The 18,889-nt window shown below is 41.7% G+C and overlaps 1 protein-coding gene across 1 annotated transcript in view; it reads right to left on the bottom strand.

The window, feature by feature from the left end:
- The window catches only part of LOC139751792 (isoamyl acetate-hydrolyzing esterase 1 homolog), an 81,032-nt gene that overhangs the window by 9,473 nt on the left and 52,670 nt on the right, over positions 1-18,889 (bottom strand). Inside the window, exon 4 of the mRNA XM_071667329.1 lies at positions 16,148-16,342. Coding sequence (XP_071523430.1) covers positions 16,148-16,342 — 195 coding nt within the window. The remainder of the gene's footprint in view (positions 1-16,147; positions 16,343-18,889) is intronic.

The following is an 18,889-nucleotide window of genomic DNA, read 5'->3' as shown; positions in this document are numbered from 1 at the left end:
ATTGTCGGAACTACTACATCAAACATACCCATTTTTGCTCTCTCAGATAACGTTCTCTCCTTCCACACAGTTTTCATTGCTCCCAGAACCTTTACCCCCTCCCCCACCCTCTGACTCACTTCTGCTTCCATGGTTCCATCCATTGCTAAGTCCACTTCCAGATATCTAAAACACTTCACCTCTCCAAATTTTCTCCATTCAAACTTCCCTCCCAATTAACTTGTCCCACAGCCCTACTGAACCTAATAACCTTGCTCTTATTCACATTGACTCTCCACCCCACAGAAAATATCATCACTACCCCCCCGCTTCTGGGAGGTAGCGCCAGGGAAAAAAAAAAAAGAAGAAAAAAAGGGGGCCATGTTCATTCACACTCAGTCTCCAGCTGTCATGTGTAATGCTTCAAAACCACAACTCCCTATCCAAATCTACGCCCTACACACTTTCCCATGGTTTACTGCAGACGTTACACATGCCCTGCTTCAGTCCATTGACAGCACATCAACCCCAGTATCCCACATCATTCAAATTCACTCTATTCCTTGCATAACTCTCACCCTCCTGTATGTTCAGGCCCGGATCACTCAAAATATTTTTCACTCCATCCTTCCACCTCCAATTTGGTCTCCCATTTCTTGTTTCCGACACCTCTGACACATATATCCTCTTTGTCAACCTTTCCCCATTCATTCTCTCCTTATGTCCAAACCATTTTAATACACCCTCGTCTGCTCTTTCAACCACCCTCTTTTTATTTCCACACATCTCTCTTACCCTTTCATCACTTACTCGATCAAACCCGATCAAACCACTTCACACCACATATTGTCCTCAAACATTTCATTTCCAACACATGCACCCTCCTCCATACAACCCCATCTATAGCCCATGCCTCACAACTATTTCCTCTTTCTAAACATTTTTCATCGCTCCCAGAACCTTCACCCCGTCCCCCACACTGTGACTCACTTCCACTTCCATGGTCCCACTCGCAGCTAAGTCCACTCCCAGATATCTAAAACACTTCATTTCCTCCAATTTTTCTCCATTCAAACTTACATCCCAACGAACTTGTCCCTCAACCCTACTAAACCTATAAACTTTCTCTTATTCACATTTACTTTCAACTCTCTCCTTTCACAAACTACCAAACTTAATCATCAACTTCTGCAGTTTCCCACTCGAATCACCCACCAGTGCTGTATCATCAGCAAACAACTGACTCACTTCCCAGACCCTCTCATCCCAAACAGACTGCATACTCACCTCTCTCTCCAAAACTCCTGCATTTACCTCCCTAACCACCCTATCCATCAACAAATTAAACAATCATGAGAACATCAAACACCCCTGCTGCAGACTGACCTTCACTGGGAACCAATCACTCTCCTCTCTTCCTACTCGAACTCATGTCTTACATCCTTGATAAAAATTTTTCACTGCTTCTAGACCTTCCACAAAGCATCTCTATCAACCCTATCATATGCCTTCTCCAGATCCATGAATGTTACATATAAATCCATCTGTTTTGCTAAGTATTTCTCCCACACATTCTTCAAAGCATACACCTGATCCACACATCCTCTACCACTTCTGAAACCACACTGCTCCTCCCCAATCTGATGCTCTGTACATGCCTTCACCCTCTCAATCAATACCCTACCATGCAATTTCCCAGGTATACTCAACAAACTTATACGTCTGTAGTTTGAACACTCTCCTTTATCCCCTTTGCCTTTGTACAATGGAACTATGCATGCATTCTGCCAATCGTCAGGCATCTTCACCATGATACATGCATACAATGAATATCCTTACCAAACATTCAACAACACAGTCACCCCTTTCCTTATAAATTCAACTGCAACACCATCCAAACCCACCGCCATGCCGGATTTCATTTTCCTCAAAGCTTTCCCCACCTCTTCTCTCTTAACCAAACCATTCTCTCTCACCCTCTCACTTTGCACACCAACCCAACCAAAACACCCTAAATCTGCCACTCTATCATCAAACACATTCAACAAACCTTCAAAATAGTCAGTCCATCTCATTTCACCACCACCTGTTATCACTTCCCCCCTTGCCCCCTTCACTGATGTTAATATTTGTTCTCTTGTCTTACGTACATTATTCACCTCCTTCCAAAACATCTTTTTATTCTCCCTAAAGTTTAATGATACTCTCTCACCCCAACTCTAATTTGCCCGCTCTTTCAACCCTTGCAACTTGTCTTACGTACGTTATTCACCTCCTTCCAAAACATCTTTTTATTCTCCCTAAAGTCTAATGATACTCTCTCACCCCAACTCTAATTTGCCTGCTTTTTCAACCCTTGCAACCTCCTTTTGACCTCCTGCCACTTTCTTTTACACTTCTCCCATATATGTATATGTGCATGTACGGATATTTATTTATATATGTGTGTATAGGGGGATAGGGGAGAAAAAATACCTCCCACGCATTCCTCACATGTTGTAGAAGGCGACTAAAGGGGACGGGAGCAGGGGGCTAGAAACCCTCCCCTCCTTGTATTTTTAACTTTCTAAACGGGAAACAGAAGGAGTCATGCAGGGAGTGCTCATCCTCCTCAAAGGCTCAGATTGGGGTGTCTAAATGTGTGTGGATGTATCCAAGGTGAGAAAAAAGGAGAGATAGGTAGTATGTTTGAGGAAAGGAACCCGGATATTTTGGCTCCGAGTGAAACTACTCCTGAAACAGGAGTTGTGGGAGTATGTGATAGAGTGTAAGAAAGAAAACTCTACATTGCTATGGGTAAAACTGAAAGTGGATGGAGAGAGATGCACCTGGGCATGAGAAGAAAGATCATGAGAGGCAAGTGTTTTGGGAGCAACTGAGTGAGTGTTTTAGTAGTTTTGATTCACAAGACCGGGTTATAGTGATAGGTGATTTGAATGTAAAGGTGAATAATGTGGCAATTGAGGGAATAATTGGTGTACATAGGGTGTTCAGTGTTGTAAATGGAAATGGTGAAGAGCTTGTAGATTTATGTGCTGAAAAAGGACTGGTGATTGGGAATACCTGGTTTAAAAAGAGAGAGATACATAAGTATACGTATGTAACTAGGAGAGATAGCCAGGGAGCGTTATTGGATTATGTGTTAATTGATGGGCGCACGAAAGAGAGACTTTTGGATGTTAATGTGCTGAGAGATGCAACTAGAGGGATGTCTGATCACTATTTTGTGGAGGCAAAAGCGAAGATTTGTAGAGATTTTCAGAAAAGAAGAGAGAATGTTGGGGTGGAGAGTGGTGAGAGTAAGTAAGCTTGGGAAGGAGACTTGTGTGAGGAAGTACCAGGAGAGACTGAGTACAGAATGCAAAAAGGTGAGAACAAAGGATGTAAGGGGAGTGGGGGAGGAATGGGATGTATTTAGGGAAGCAGTGATAGCTTGCACAAAAGATGCTTGAGGCATGAGAAGCGTGGGAGGTGGGCAGATTAGAAGGGGTAGTGAGTGATGGGATGAAGAAGTAAGATTATTAGTGAAAGAGAAGAGAGAGGCATTTGGACGATTTTTGCAGGGAAATAATGCAAATGACTGGGAGATGTATAAAAGAAAGAGGCAGGAGGTCAAGAGAAAGGTGCAAGAGGTGAAAAAGAGGGCAAATGAGAGTTGGGGTGAGAGAGTATCATTTAATTTTAGGGAGAATAAAAAGATGTTTTGGAAGGAGGTAAATAAAGTGCGTAAGACAAAGGAACAAATGGGAACGTCAGTGAAGGGGGCTAATGGGGAGGTGATAATAAGTAGTGGTGATGTGAGAAGGAGGAGTGAGTACTTTGATGGTTTATTGAATGTGTCAGATGATAAGAGTGGCAGATGTAGGGTGTTTTGGTTGAGGTGGTGTGCAAAGTGAGAGGGTTAGGGAGAATGATTTGGTAAACAGATAAGAGGTAGTAAAAGCTTTGCAGAAGATGAAAGCCGGCAAGGCAGTGGGTTTGGATGGTATTGAAGTGGAATTTATCAAAAAAGGGAGTGACTGTATTGTTGACTGGTTGGTAAGATTAGTTAATGTATGTATGACTCATGGTGAGGTGCCTGAGGATTGGTGGAATGCTTGCATAGTGCCCTTGTACAAAGAGAAAGGGGATTTGTACAAAGAGAAAGGGGATAAACGTGAGCGCCCAAATTACAGAGGTATAAGTTTGTTGAGTATTCCTGGGAAATTATATGGGAGGGTATTGATAAAGAGGGTGAAGGCATGTACAGAGCATCAGATTGGGGAAGAGCAGTGTGGTTTCAGAAGTGGTATAGGGTGTGTGGATCAGGTGTTTGCTTTAAAGAAAGTATGTGAGAAATATTTAGAAAAGCAAATGGATTTGTATGTAGCATTTATGGATCTGGAGAAGGCATATGATAGAGTTGATAGAGATGCTCTGTGGAAGGTATCAAGAATATATGGTGTGGGAGGCAAGTTGTTAGAAGCAGTGAAAGGTTTTTATTTAGGATGTAAGGCATGTGTACATGAAGGAAGAGAGGAAAGTGATTGGTTCTCAGTGAATGTTGATTTGGGGCAGGGGTGTGTGATGTCTCCAACGTTGTTTAATTTGTTTATGGATGGGGTTGTTAGGCAGCTGAATGCAAGAGTGTTGGAAAGAGGGGCAAGTATGCAGTCTGTTGTGGATGAGAGAGCTTGGGAAGTGAGTCAGTTGTTGTTCGCTGATGTTGATCAGTACTGGTGGCTGATTCGGGTGAGAAACTGCAGAAGCTGGTGACTGAGTTTGGTAAATTCTGTGAAAGAAGAAGGCTGAGAGTAAATGTGAATAAGAGCAAGGTTATCAGTTACAGTAGGGATGAGGGACAAGCCAATGGGGAGGTAAGTTTGAATGGAGAAAAACTGGAGGAAGTGAAGTGTTTTAGATATCTGGGAGTGGATTTGGCAGTGGAGCCATGGATGCGGAAATAAATCATAGGGTGGGGGAGGGGGTGAAAGTTCTGGGAGCCTTGAAGGATGTATGGAAGTCGAGAACATTATCTTGGTAAGCAAAAATGGGTATGTTTGAAGGAATAGTGGTTCCAACAATGTTACATGGTTGCAAGGTATGGGCTATAGAGAGAGTTGTGCAGGGAAGGGTGGATGTGCTGGAAATGTTTGAGGACAATATGTGGTGTGAGGTGGTTTGATCGAATAAGTAATGAAAGGGTAAGAAGGATCTGTGGTAATAAAAAGAGTGTGGTTGAGAGAGCAGAAGAGGGTGTTTTGAAATAGTTTGGCCACATGGAGAGAATGAGTGAGGAAAGATTGACCAAGAGGATATATGTCAGAGGTGGAGGGAATGAGGAGAAGTGGGAGACCAAGTTGGAGGTGGAAAGATGGAGTGAAAAAGATTTTGAGTGATCGGGGCCTGAACATGCAGGAGGGTGAAAGGCGTGCAAGGAATAGAGTGAATTGGAACGATGCGGTATACGGAGTCGACGTGCTGTCAATGGATTGAACCAGGGCATGTGAAGCGTCTGGGGTAAACCATGGAAAGTTTTGTGGGGCCTGGATGTGGAAAGGGAGCTGTGGTTTCGGTGCATTGTACATGACAGCTAGAGACTGAGTGTGAACGAATGTGGCCTTTCGTTGTCTTTTCCTAGCACTACCTCGCGCACATGCGGGTGGAGGGGGTTGTCATTTCATGTGTGGCGGGGTGGCAACGGGAATGAATAAAGACAGACAGTATGGATTATGTACATGTGTGTGTGTGTATATATATGTATACGTTGAAATGTATAGGTATGTATATGTGCGTGTGTAGATGTGCATGTATATACATGTGTATGTGGGTGGGTTGGGCCATTCTTTCGTCTGTTTCCTTGCGCTTCCTCGCTAACGCAGGAGACAGCGACAAAGTATAATAAAAATAAATAAAATGAGTATATGGGACATATATATTTTTTTCTACACATATTTTCCATTTCTTGCATTAGCAAGATAGCAACAAGAGAAGAGGACTAAGCCTTGGAGGGAAAATCCTCACTTGGCCCCCTTCTCTGTTCCTTCTTTTCGTAAAGTTAAAACTGGAGGTGACTAAAAGAGGAGGGAGCAGGGGGGCTGGAAATCCTCCCCTCCAGTTTCTACTTTACTAAAAGAAGGAACAGAGAATGCCGCCAAGTCAGGATTTTCCCTCTTAGGCTCAGTCCTCTGCTCTTAACGTTACCTCGCTAATGCAGGTTATAGTTATAGTGATGGGTGATTTGAATGCAAAGGTGAGTAATGGGGCAGTTGAGGGTATAATTGGTGTACATAGGGTGTTCAATGTGGCAAATGGAAATGGTGAAGAGCTTGTAGATTTTTCATCGATCCCTGAACCTTTGCCCCCTCCCCCACCCTGTGACTCACCTCTGCTTCCATGGTTCTATTCACTGCTAAGTCCACTCCCAGATATCTAAAACACTTCACTTATTCCAACCTTTCTCCATTTAAACTTAAATTCCAAATTAACTTGTCCTTCAACCCTACCGAACCTAAGTACCGTGCTCTTGTCCACATTTACTCTCAATTTTCTCCTTTCACACACTTTTCCAAACTCAATCACAAATTTCTGGAGGTTCTCACTTGAATCAGCCACCAGTGCAGTATCATAAGTGAACAACAACTGACTCACTTCCCAAGCTCCTCTCATCACGAACAGACTGCATACTTGCCACCCTCTCTAAAACTCTTGCATTTACCTCCCTAACCACTCCATCCATAAACAAATTAAACAACCATGGAGACATCACACACTGCTGCTGCAGACCAACCTTCACTGGGAACTAGTCACTTTCCTCTCTTCCACTCGTAGACATGCCTTACATCCTTAAAATACTTTTCACTGCTTCTAACAACTTACCTCCCACACCATACACTCTTAAGCCCTTTCACAAAGCATCTCTATCAACCCTATCATATGCCTTCTCCAGATCCACAAATGCCACATACAAATCCATTTGCTTTTCTAAATACTTCTCACACATTCTTCAAAGCAAACACCTGCGTGTGTGTGTGTATTGTAAAAGGTGACTAACAGGGGTAGGAGCAGAAGGCTAGAAATCTCCCTTCCTGTATTACTTTCCAAAAGAAAGAACAGGGCAAGGAGCTAACTGAAGATTTTTCCCTGTAAGGCTCTGTCATCTGTTCTTAACACTAACTCGCTGACAAGGGAAATGGCAAGCATGCATGAAAAAATATTTATTTTCTTTTTTTTTTTTTTTATACTTTGTCACTGTCTCCCGCGTTTGCGAGGTAGCGCAAGGAAACAGACGAAAGAAATGGCCCAACCCCCCCCCCATACACATGTATATACATACGTCCACACACGCAAATATACATACCTACACAGTTTTCCATGGCTTACCCCAGACGCTTCACATGCCTTGATTCAATCCACTGACAGCACGTCAACCCCGGTATACCACATCGCTCCAATTCACTCTATTCCTTGCCCTCATTTCACCCTCCTGCATGTTCAGGCCCCGATCACACAAAATTTTTTTCACTCCATCTTTCCACCTCCAATTTGGTCTCCCTCTTCTCCTTGCTCCCTCCACCTCCGACACATATATCCTCTTGGTCAATCTTTCCTCACTCATCCTCTCCATGTGCCCAAACCACTTCAAAACACCCTCTTCTGCTCTCTCAACCACGCTCTTTTTATTTCCACACATCTCTCTTACCCTTACGTTACTCACTCGATCAAACCACCTCACACCACACATTGTCCTCAAACATCTCATTTCCAGCACATCCATCCTCCTGCGCACAACTCTATCCATAGCCCACGCCTCGCAACCATACAACATTGTTGGAACCACTATTCCTTCAAACATACCCATTTTTGCTTTCCGATATAATGTTCTCGACTTCCACACATTCTTCAAGGCCCCCAGAATTTTCGCCCCCTCCCCCACCCTATGATCCACTTCCGCTTCCATGGTTCCATCCGCTGCCAGATCCACTCCCAGATATCTAAAACACTTCACTTCCTCCAGTTTTTCTCCATTCAAACTCACCTCCCAATTGACTTGACCCTCAACCCTACTCTACCTAATAACCTTGCTCTTATTCACATTTACTCTTAACTTTCTTCTTCCACACACTTTACCAAACTCAGTCACCAGCTTCTGCAGTTTCTCACATGAATCAGCCACCAGCGCTGTATCATCAGCGAACAACAACTGACTCACTTCCCAAGCTCTCTCATCCCCAACAGACTTCATACTTGCCCCTCTTTCCAAAACTCTTGCATTTACCTCCCTAACAACCCCATCCATAAACAAATTAAACAACCATGGAGACATCACACACCCCTGCCGCAAACCTACATTCACTGAGAACCAATCACTTTCCTCTCTTCCTACACGTACACATGCCTTACATCCTCGATAAAAACTTTTCACTGCTTCTAACAACTTGCCTCCCACACCATATATTCTTAATACCTTCCACAGAGCATCTCTATCAACTCTATCATATGCCTTCTCCAGATCCATAAATGCTACATACAAATCCATTTGCTTTTCTAAGTATTTCTCACATACATTCTTCAAAGCAAACACCTGATCCACACATCCTCTACCACTTCTGAAACCACACTGCTCTTCCCCAATCTGATGCTCTGTACATGCCTTCACCCTCTCAATCAATACCCTCCCATATAATTTACCAGGAATACTCAACAAACTTATACCTCTGTAATTTGAGCACTCACTCTTATCGCCTTTGCCTTTGTACAATGGCACTATGCACGCATTCCGCCAATCCTCAGGCACCTCACCATGAGTCATACATACATTAAATAACCTTGCCAACCAGTCAACAATACAGTCACCCCCTTTTTTAATAAATTCCACTGCAATACCATCCAAACCTGCTGCCTTGCCGGCTTTCATCTTCCGCAAAGCTTTCACTACCTCTTCTCTGTTTACCAAATCATTTTCCCTAACCCTCTCACTTTGCACACCACCTCGACCAAAACATCCTATATCTGCCACTCTATCATCAAACACATTCAACAAACCTTCAAAATACTCACTCCCTCTCCTTCTCACGTCACCACTACTTGTTATCACCTCCCCATTTGCGCCCTTCACTGAAGTTCCCACTTGCTCCCTTGTCTTACGCACTTTATTTACCTCCTTCCAGAACATCTTTTTATTCTCCCTAAAATTTAATGATACTCTCTCACCCCAACTCTCATTTGCCCTTTTTTTCACCTCTTGCACCTTTCTCTTGACCTCCTGTCTCTTTCTTTTATACATCTCCCACTCAATTGCATTTTTTCCCTGCAAAAATCGTCCAAATGCCTCTCTCTTCTCTTTCACTAATACTCTTACTTCTTCATCCCACCACTCACTACCCTTTCTAATCAACCCACCTCCCACTCTTCTCATGCCACAAGCATCTTTTGCGCAATCCATCACTGATTCCCTAAATACATCCCATTCCTCCCCCACTCCCCTTGCTTCCATTGTTCTCACCTTTTTCCATTCTGTACTCAGTCTCTCCTGGTACTTCCTCACACAGGTCTCCTTCTCAAGCTCACTTACTCTCACCACCCTCTTCACCCCAACATTCACTCTTCTTTTCTGAAAACCCATACAAATCTTCACCTTAGCCTCCACAAGATAATGATCAGACATCCCTCCAGTTGCACCTCTCAGCACATTAACATCCAAAAGTCTCTCTTTCGCACGCCTGTCAATTAACACGTAATCCAATAACGCTCTCTGGCCATCTCTCCTACTTACATAAGTATACTTATGTATATCTCGCTTTTTAAACCAGGTATTCCCAATCATCAGTCCTTTTTCAGCACATAAATCTACAAGCTCTTCACCATTTCCATTTACAACACTGAACACCCCATGTATACCAATTATTCCCTCAACTGCCACATTACTCACCTTTGCATTCAAATCACCCATCACTATAACCCGGTCTCGTGCATCAAAACCACTAACACACTCATTTAGCTGCTCCCAAAACACTTGCCTCTCATGATCTTTCTTCTCATGCCCAGGTGCATATGCACCAATAATCACCCACCTCTCTCCATCAACTTTCAGTTTTACCCATATTAATCGAGAATTTACTTTCTTACACTCTATCACAGACTCCCACAACTCCTGTTTCAGGAGTATTGCTACTCCTTCCCTTGCTCTTGTCCTCTCACTTACCCCTGACTTTACTCCCCAGACATTCCCAAACCACTCTTCCCCTTTACCCTTGAGCTTCGTTTCACTCAAAGAGCCAAAACATCCAGGTTCCTTTCCTCAAACATACTACCTATCTCTCCTTTTTTCACATCTTGGTTACATCCACACACATTTAGGCTGATTCATGTGAGAAACTGCAGAAGCTGGTGACTGAGTTTGGTAAAGTGTGTGAAAGAAGAAAGTTAAGATTAAATTGAATAAGAGCAAGGTTATTAGGTACAGTAGGGTTGAGGGTCAAGTCAATTGGGAGGTAAGTTTGAATAGAGAAAAACTGGAGGAAGTAAAGTGTTTTAGATATCTGGGAGTGGATCTGGCAGCGGATGGAACCATGAAAGCGGAAGTGGATCATAGGGTGGGGGAGGGGGCGAAAATCCTGGGAGCCTTGAAGAATGTGTGGAAGTCGAGAACATTATCTCGGAAAGCAAAAATGGGTATGTTTGAAGGAATAGTGGTTCCAACAATTTTGTATGGTTGCGAGGCGTGGGCTATGGATAGAGTTGTGTGCAGGAGGGTGGATGCGCTGGAAATGAGATGTTTGAGGACAATGTGTGGTGTAAGGTGGTTTGATCGAGTAAGTAACGTAAGGGTAAGAGAGATGTGTGGAAATAAAAAGAGCGTGGTTGAGAGAGCTGAAGAGGGTGTTTTGAAATGGTTTGGGCACATGGAGAGAATGAGTGAGGAAAGATTGACCAAGAGGATATATGTGTCGGAGGTGGAGGGAACGAGAAGTGGGAGACCAAATTGGAGGTGGAAAGATGGAGTGAAAAAGAGTTTGTGTGATCAGGGCCTGAACATGCAGGAGGGTGAAAGGAGGGCAAGGAATAGAGTGAATTGGATCGATGTGGTATAGCGGGGTTGACGTGCTGTCAGTGGATTGAATCAGGGCATGTGAAGCGTCTGGGGTAAACCATGGAAAGCTGTGTAGGTATGTACATTTGCGTGTGTGGACGTGTATGTATATACATGTGTATGGGGGTGGGCTGGGCCATTTCTTTCGTCTGTTTCCTTGCGCTACCTCGCAAACGCGGGAGACAGCGACAAAGAAAAAAAAAAAACATATAAGTTTGTGTTGTATGTGTTAGGTGATAGGGTGGCTGATGTGGTGTGTTTTGATTATGGCGGTATGCAAAGCAATGAGTTATGACAAGTAGTCTGGTGAGAATATAAGTGGTGAATGTCATGCCTAATATGAAGTGTGGTAAAGCAACTGGAGTGGATGGGATTACTGAGGAATTTCTCAAGAAAGGTGATGGAAGTGTTGTTGACTACTTAGTTTCAATTTTCAGTGTATGTATGGCTTATGATGTACCGTAGGATTGGCAGGATGCCTGTAGAGTGCAACTTAATAAAAGCAAAAGGAAAAAAATAATTCTGAATTACAGAGGTATGTGTTGTGAGTCTGTGGTTTCAGTGCATCAAAAATAAAAGATATAGAATAGATGTGAGCAAATTAGGCCACTTCATCTTTTTGTGGCATTACCTCACTAACATAGGAAACAGCAAAATATGTAAAAAAAAGTTTTTTGAGTGTACCTAGTAATTTGTAATGGAGAGCTGTGATTGAGAAGGTGGTGCATGAACAGAGAATCAAACTGTAGAGGAACAACATGGCTTCATGAGTAGTAGCAGATGTATAGATCATGTGTTTGCTTTGAAGAATTTGTATGAGAAAAACTTTGAAAACCAAATGGACATGTATGTGGTAAATATGGATATGGAGAAAGAGTATGATGTGGTTAACAGCAATGCTTTGTACAATCAAGGCATAGGAAGAAAGCTACTAGAATCAATAAGCTTTTGTCAGGAGAGTATGGCATCTGTGTGAGTAGAAAAGAGGAGGGCTAAGTGGTTCCAGGTTAGGGTGGGTCTGCTGAGCAAGTATGTGATATCACCATAACTGATTAATCTGTTTATAGATGTGGTGGTGAATGCAAGGGACTTAGAGACAAGGGTAGGTCCACAGGCTGTCTGGGGGAGGCGAGTCAGTTTCTGTTTGCTGATAACTTGATCTGGTGGCAGATTCGAGTGAGAAACTGCAGGAACTGGTTTCTGAGCTTGAAAAGTGTGGGTAAGGAGTAAGTTGCAAGTATATGAGAGTAAAAATATGGTTATTACGTTTTGCAATGGAGAGAGACAGGTTGGATGGCGTGTGTTTAGATGTAAAGAACCCATGGGAAATGGCTTGTTTTAGACAACTGGGAGTGGATATGGAGCAGTTGCAATCATGGAAGATGAGGAAAGCCATAGGTCGAGTGTGGAAGCATAGATTTTGGGTACACTGAGGTGTATGCACAAAGAGGAGGCACTATGTGCGAGAGCAAAGATTGGTATGTTTGAAAATATAGCAGTCCTAACAGTGATGTATGGATGTAAAGCATGGCCCATAGATAAAACAGAAATGGAAGGGAGTGCTATGTTGGAAATAAAATGTTATCGGACAATATGTGGTGTGAGGATGTTTGATAAGTGGCATGAAGAGCTAAAAAGGTTGTGCTAAAATAGACATAAGGAGAGGATGAGTGATGAGATACATACTAAGATAATGTGCATGTTAAACAGTGAGGGGAAAAGAAGGGGTAGACTAAGTTGGAGATGGAAGAATGGAATGAAAGATATTTATGGCTCCCATGGTTCCATTTACTACCATATCCTCTCCCAGGTATTCAAACACTCTACCTCCTCTAAGATCCCTCAATTCAAACTCACACTCTAATAACCTCTATTTTCACAGCTAAACCTAATAACCTTGCTTCTCTTCACATTTACTTTCAACCTTCTCCTTTCACACACTCTACCAAACTCATACATTAATTTCTGCAGTTTCACATTTCAATCTGCCATTTGTGCCTTATCATCAATACAATAACTGTCTCACCTCAGAGGTCCCCCAAACCCTAACAGACAGCATACCTGCTCCTCTCTCTAACACCTTTTATTAACCTCCCTCATCATGCTTTCCATAAACAGATTAAACACCCATGGTGACAACAAACATTTCTGCTACAGACCCAACTTCATCCACTCACCTCTCTATCCACTCGCACAAACGCCTTACTCTTTTGAGGGAAAATCCTCACTTCTTTTAATACCATTACTCCCACACCATATATCAGTAGCAACTTCCACAAAGCATCTCCATCAACCCTGTAATTTGCTTTCTCCAGATCAATAAATGCCACATGCAAATCCTTGTTTCTCTAGGTATTTCTCACACACATTTTTCAAAGCAAATACCTGATCCAAACATCCTCTATCACTCATGAAACCACAATACTCCTGACCAATCTGGTGTGCTGTACGTTCAACCACCCAGCTTACCTGAAACATTCAACAAACTAACACCTTTGTAATTTGAACACTCACCTTTGTTCCCTTTGCTTTATACAAAGGCACTATACATGCTTTCTTCTAATCTCCCAGCACTTTACAATGATCCATACATACACTGAAAGATCTGTACTATAATCAGTGATCTCCTGATACTCTATTAGATCCAATGAACCAAAGCTATAATCAGTACTTAAAATCTGTCCATAAAATCCTTGCTTTTTAAGATTACAATGTTACTGTAAGTGTAATGGTGACAATTAATGAAATGACAATCTATGTGGAGAATCTGGCAAGGGTAAAGAAGCTCAAACTCTTTCAATAAATTAATTGCTGTGTATGGAGGGGAAGATATTCAACAACATGAGCAGTTGAGGTTTATGATTTCTGGGAGAAAACTGACACCCCACAATGACTGAGGGCCCAATACTAAAGATGTTAACTTCAGCCATCAGAGACAGGAGGCTGAGGTACAATGATAAGAAGTTCATGTGCAACAACACTTATGTTTCAATAGACTGTGGCTACAGATAATGTCCCTAATGGGGAGATTTACTATTAAATCCATGGATGGCTTCATATTACTTTCATATCTGACAGGGACATCTCTGTGCTTTGTCCTGTATGTAACAAGGTCAATAATGTTTCCTATAAAACGTTTTTCATCAATGCAGACTTCCTTATTTAAGCTATTATTAGACACTAAAAACTGATTACCAATTTCCAAGAGCTGCTGGCAGACCCCAGTCAAACTCTCAACACTTACGTCACAATGTTACTGTAAGTGTAATGGTGACAATTAATGAAATGACAATCTATGTGGAGAATCTGGCAAGGGTAAAGAAGCTCAAACTCTTTCAATAAATCAATTGCTGTGTATGGAGGGGAAGATATTCAACAACATGAGCAGTTGAGGTTTATGATTTCTGGGAGAAAACTGACACCCCACAATGACTGAGGGCCCAATACTAAAGATGTTAATTTCAGCCATCAGAGACAGGAGGCTGAGGTACAATGATAAGAAGTTCATGTGCAACAACACTTATGTTTCAATAGACTGTGGCTACAGATAATGTCCCTAATGGGGAGATTTACTATTAAATCCATGGATGGCTTCATATTACTTTCATATCTGACAGGGACATCTCTGTGCTTTGTCCTGTATGTAACAAGGTCAATAATGTTTCCTATAAAACGTTTTTCATCAATGCAGACTTCCTTATTTAAGCTATTATTAGACACCAAAAACTGATTACCAATTTCCAAGAGCTGCTGGCAGACCCCAGTCAAACTCTCAACACTTATGTGAGAGTAACAGTCACTTTCATAAGGGACTGACTGAGGCACAAAATGTAAATAAAGGAAACATATATGGAATCCTCTGACAAACCTCAGCAACTTAAATTAAGGCACTTTTTAACACCCTGTCTCTGATCCATGTTCCTCTGTAAACCATCCTCACCCAGAAGCTGACTCTTTTTCTCTAGGCTGTGAAACACTTAACAAAGACCACTCCACTAACAAAGCTTAAACAACACAGCAAGCTCTTATCTTTATCGATAATACTATGCCGTAACAAATGCAAAGAATTAAGTGTTGCCTGACATACATAAATTGGGAGAAGGCAAGGTAGGATAGAAGGAAAATAAGTGTAAATAACAAGAGTCATAAAATGAGTGAGGAGAGGTTTACAAATAGGATATATGTGTCAGAAGAGGAGGGGACATGAAAAGGAGACCAAATTGGAGATGAAAGGATGGAATGAAAAAGATTTTGAGTGATTAGGAACTGAATAATGGATTGAACAATGGCATGTGATGTGGCTGGTGAAAACCATGAAAAGGTCTGTGAGGGCCTAGTTATGGAAAGAGTGTTGTGGTTTTGGTGCCTTGATGAAGGTAACTTATAGCTTGTGGTGTTACCACTTGCAGATGGAGTCTAAAAACATCAGTATTCAAAAACGCTCAAGAATCAACAATGGGGAAAACAAAACTCCTCTTCTTCTCCTATAATAATGTTTTAATCTTAAAAATCTTACTATTCTGGAGAAACATCAATCTGGCCTTTCTTCATCTGTTCCTGGCAATACCTCATAATGTGGGAAAATGCAAAATAGCACAGAAACAAAATAAAGACATATTGTACAAAGAAATCTCTACAGGATAGTGTGAAATATGAAAATGAGGCATGCAAACAAATGGAGCTATACTACTCCAGTTAGAAAATTATGTAGCCCTTAAACACCTTTTAAGGGATTACTGCAGTTTGAGGCTAAGCTCCACATGGAAGGGCCCTCTGGAACAAAAATAAATCCTCACTGACAATGATTACTGACAATGACACAGCCTTGTTGAAACTAACTTATAGCTTGAGGTGTTACCACTTGCAGGCGGAGTCCAAGAACATCAGTACTCAAAATAAGGTCACTTTTAATTTTCCAAAAGAAGAAAAAAGAGGGAGGCCAAGTGAGGATATTCCCTCTAAGGCTTAGTCCTCTGTTCTAAACGCTGTCTTGCTATCGCGGGAAATGTCGAATATATATGAAAAAAAAGAATAAATGACCTTTTACAAAATCCTTACAAGGGTTTTCTAATAAACTTCCAACAAAACTGTACTTACTTGGTTGATCATAGCAGTATGAAAATCAATACATGGAACCTTTATTTCTTCAGCTGCTTCAGAACAAGCACGTGCATAAGTAGCAGTAATTTTCTCATCCTTTAAATAAACACGACCACTTTCCATACAAGAATTGTGCCAAGACTGACCATCTAGGGCTGGTGGACTTATGAGAATGGGATCAATTCCAGCTTTCTGTCAAGAAAAATGAAAGAAAAAAAGGAAATGTCATCAAAATACATGAGTGAACACATTCACTGTGGGCACAAAAAGGTTAATAATCTGAACAAGTGAAGAAAATAGGTTTTGAACCACCAAGGGCCCTCAAATACAATGGCTTATACAGCAACTTTCCACATAACAATGCTCGAGAATCAAGGTACAGAGTCACAAATGTGGCTTTTTTTCAATTCAAATCTCTAATTCACCATTTTGAATATTCTTTTCCATAAGTAATGAACTACTCAGGTATTGTAAGGATTTAAATCATAATGCCTTTCACAATGATATTATGCTTTAGGAATGGTATATTCATATCCCAAAAGCATTAGAATCTTTCTAGAATCATTCCAACTCCTTATCATTGCCATGTAAGATACTTTATATTCAGTATTTCTATTATACCTTATTAATGAGAACTAGGTGTTTCCCTTCACCTTGATGCTTTGCAACTCTCTAACCTCTCATGTCTTCCCAATAACTAAAACCTTACATATTTTGAAATAAAGGTTCTTCATTTCCCATTAAATTCATAAATATTTTCCCTTTTCTCTTCTATTTCCCTTCCATTAACCTATCTATACTTCAAGTAATTTGGACTTTGTCTGTGACTGGATTCTCCAATGAATAAATTGAAACATAATAAACGATAAAAAATATATCTAAGGTGAAGGCTAAGGTGAAGATTTGTATGGGTTTTCAGAAAAGAAGAGTGAATGTTGGGGTGAAGAAGGTGGTGAGAGTAAGTGAGCTTGAGAAGGAGACCTGTGTGAGGAAGTACCAGGAGAGACTGAATACAGAATGGAAAAAGGTGAGAACAATGGAAGTAAGGGGAGTGGGGGAGGAATGGGATGTATTTAGGGAATCAGTGATGGATTGCGCAAAAGATGCTTGTGGCATGAGAAGAGTGGGAGGTGGGTTGATTAGAAAGGGTAGTGAGTGGTGGGATGAAGAAGTAAGAGTATTAGTGAAAGAGAAGAGAGAGGCATTTGGACGATTTTTGCAGGGAAAAAATGAAATTGAGTGGGAGATGTATAAAAGAAAGAGACAGGAGGTCAAGAGAAAGGTGAAAGAGGTGAAAAAAAGGGCAAATGAGAGTTGGGGTGAGAGAGTATCATTAAATTTTAGGGAGAATAAAAAGATGTTCTGGAAGGAGGTAAATAAAGTGCATAAGACAAGGGAGCAAATGGGAACTTCAGTGAAGGGCGCAAATGGGGAGGTGATAACAAGTAGTGGTGATGTGAGAAGGAGATGGAGTGAGTATTTCGAAGGTTTGTTGAATGTGTTTGATGATAGAGTGGCAGATAGAGGGTGTTTTGGTCGAGGTGGTGTGCAAAGTGAGAGGGTTAGGGAAAATGATTTGGTAAACAGAGAAGAGGTAGTGAAAGCTTTGCGGAAGATGAAAGCCGGCAAGGCAGCAGGTTTGGATGGTATTGCAGTGGAATTTATTAAAAAAGGGGGTGACTGTATTGTTGACTGGTTGGCAAGGTTATTTAATGTATGTATGACTCATGGTGAGGTGCCTGAGGATTGGCGGAATGCGTGCATAGTGCCATTGTACAAAGGCAAAGGGGATAAGAGTGAGTGCTCAAATTACAGAGGTATAAGTTTGTTGAGTATTCCTGGTAAATTATATGGGAGGGTATTGATTGAGAGGGTGAAGGCATGTACAGAGCATCAGATTGGGGAAGAGCAGTGTGGTTTCAGAAGTGGTAGAGGATGTGTGGATCAGGTGTTTGCTTTGAAGAATGTATGTGAGAAATACTTAGAAAAGCAAATGGATTTGTATGTAGCATTTATGGATCTGGAGAAGGCATATGATAGAGTTGATAGAGATGCACTGTGGAAGGTATTAAGAATATATGGTGTGGGAGGAAAGTTGTTAGAAGCAGTGAAAAGTTTTTATCGAGGATGTAAGGCATGTGTACGTGTAGGAAGAGAGGAAAGTGATTGGTTCTCAGTGAATGTAGGTTTGCCGCAGGGGTGTGTGATGTCTCCATGGTTGTTTAATTTGTTTATGGATGGGGTTGTTAGGGAGGTAAATGCAAGAGTTTTGGAAAGAGGGGCAAGTATGAAGTCTGTTGGGGATGAGAGAGCTTGGGAAGTGAGTCAGTTGTTGTTCGCTGATGACACAGCGCTGGTGGCTGATTCATGTGTGAAACTGCAGAAGCTGGTGACTGAGTTTGGTAAAGTGTGTGGAAGAAGAAAGTTAAGAGTAAATGTGAATAAGAGCAAGGTTATTAGGTACAGTAGGGTTGAGGGTCAAGTCAATTGGGAGGTGAGTTTGAATGGAGAAAAACTGGAGGAAGTGAAGTGTTTTAGATATCTGGGAGTGGATCTGGCAGCGGATGGAACCATGGAAGCGGAAGTGGATCATAGGGTGGGGGAGGGGGCGAAAATTCTGGGGGCCTTGAAGAATGTGTGGAAGTCGAGAACATTATCTCGGAAAGCAAAAATGGGTATGTTTGAAGGAATAGTGGTTCCAACAATGTTGTATGGTTGCGAGGCGTGGGCTATGGATAG

Source organism: Panulirus ornatus, chromosome 12, assembly GCF_036320965.1.
Source record: "Panulirus ornatus isolate Po-2019 chromosome 12, ASM3632096v1, whole genome shotgun sequence".
In the NCBI taxonomy this organism is placed as follows: Eukaryota; Metazoa; Arthropoda; class Malacostraca; order Decapoda; family Palinuridae; genus Panulirus; species Panulirus ornatus.
Note: the sequence above shows the minus strand (reverse complement) of the source record. Positions and strands in the feature narration are given on the sequence as shown.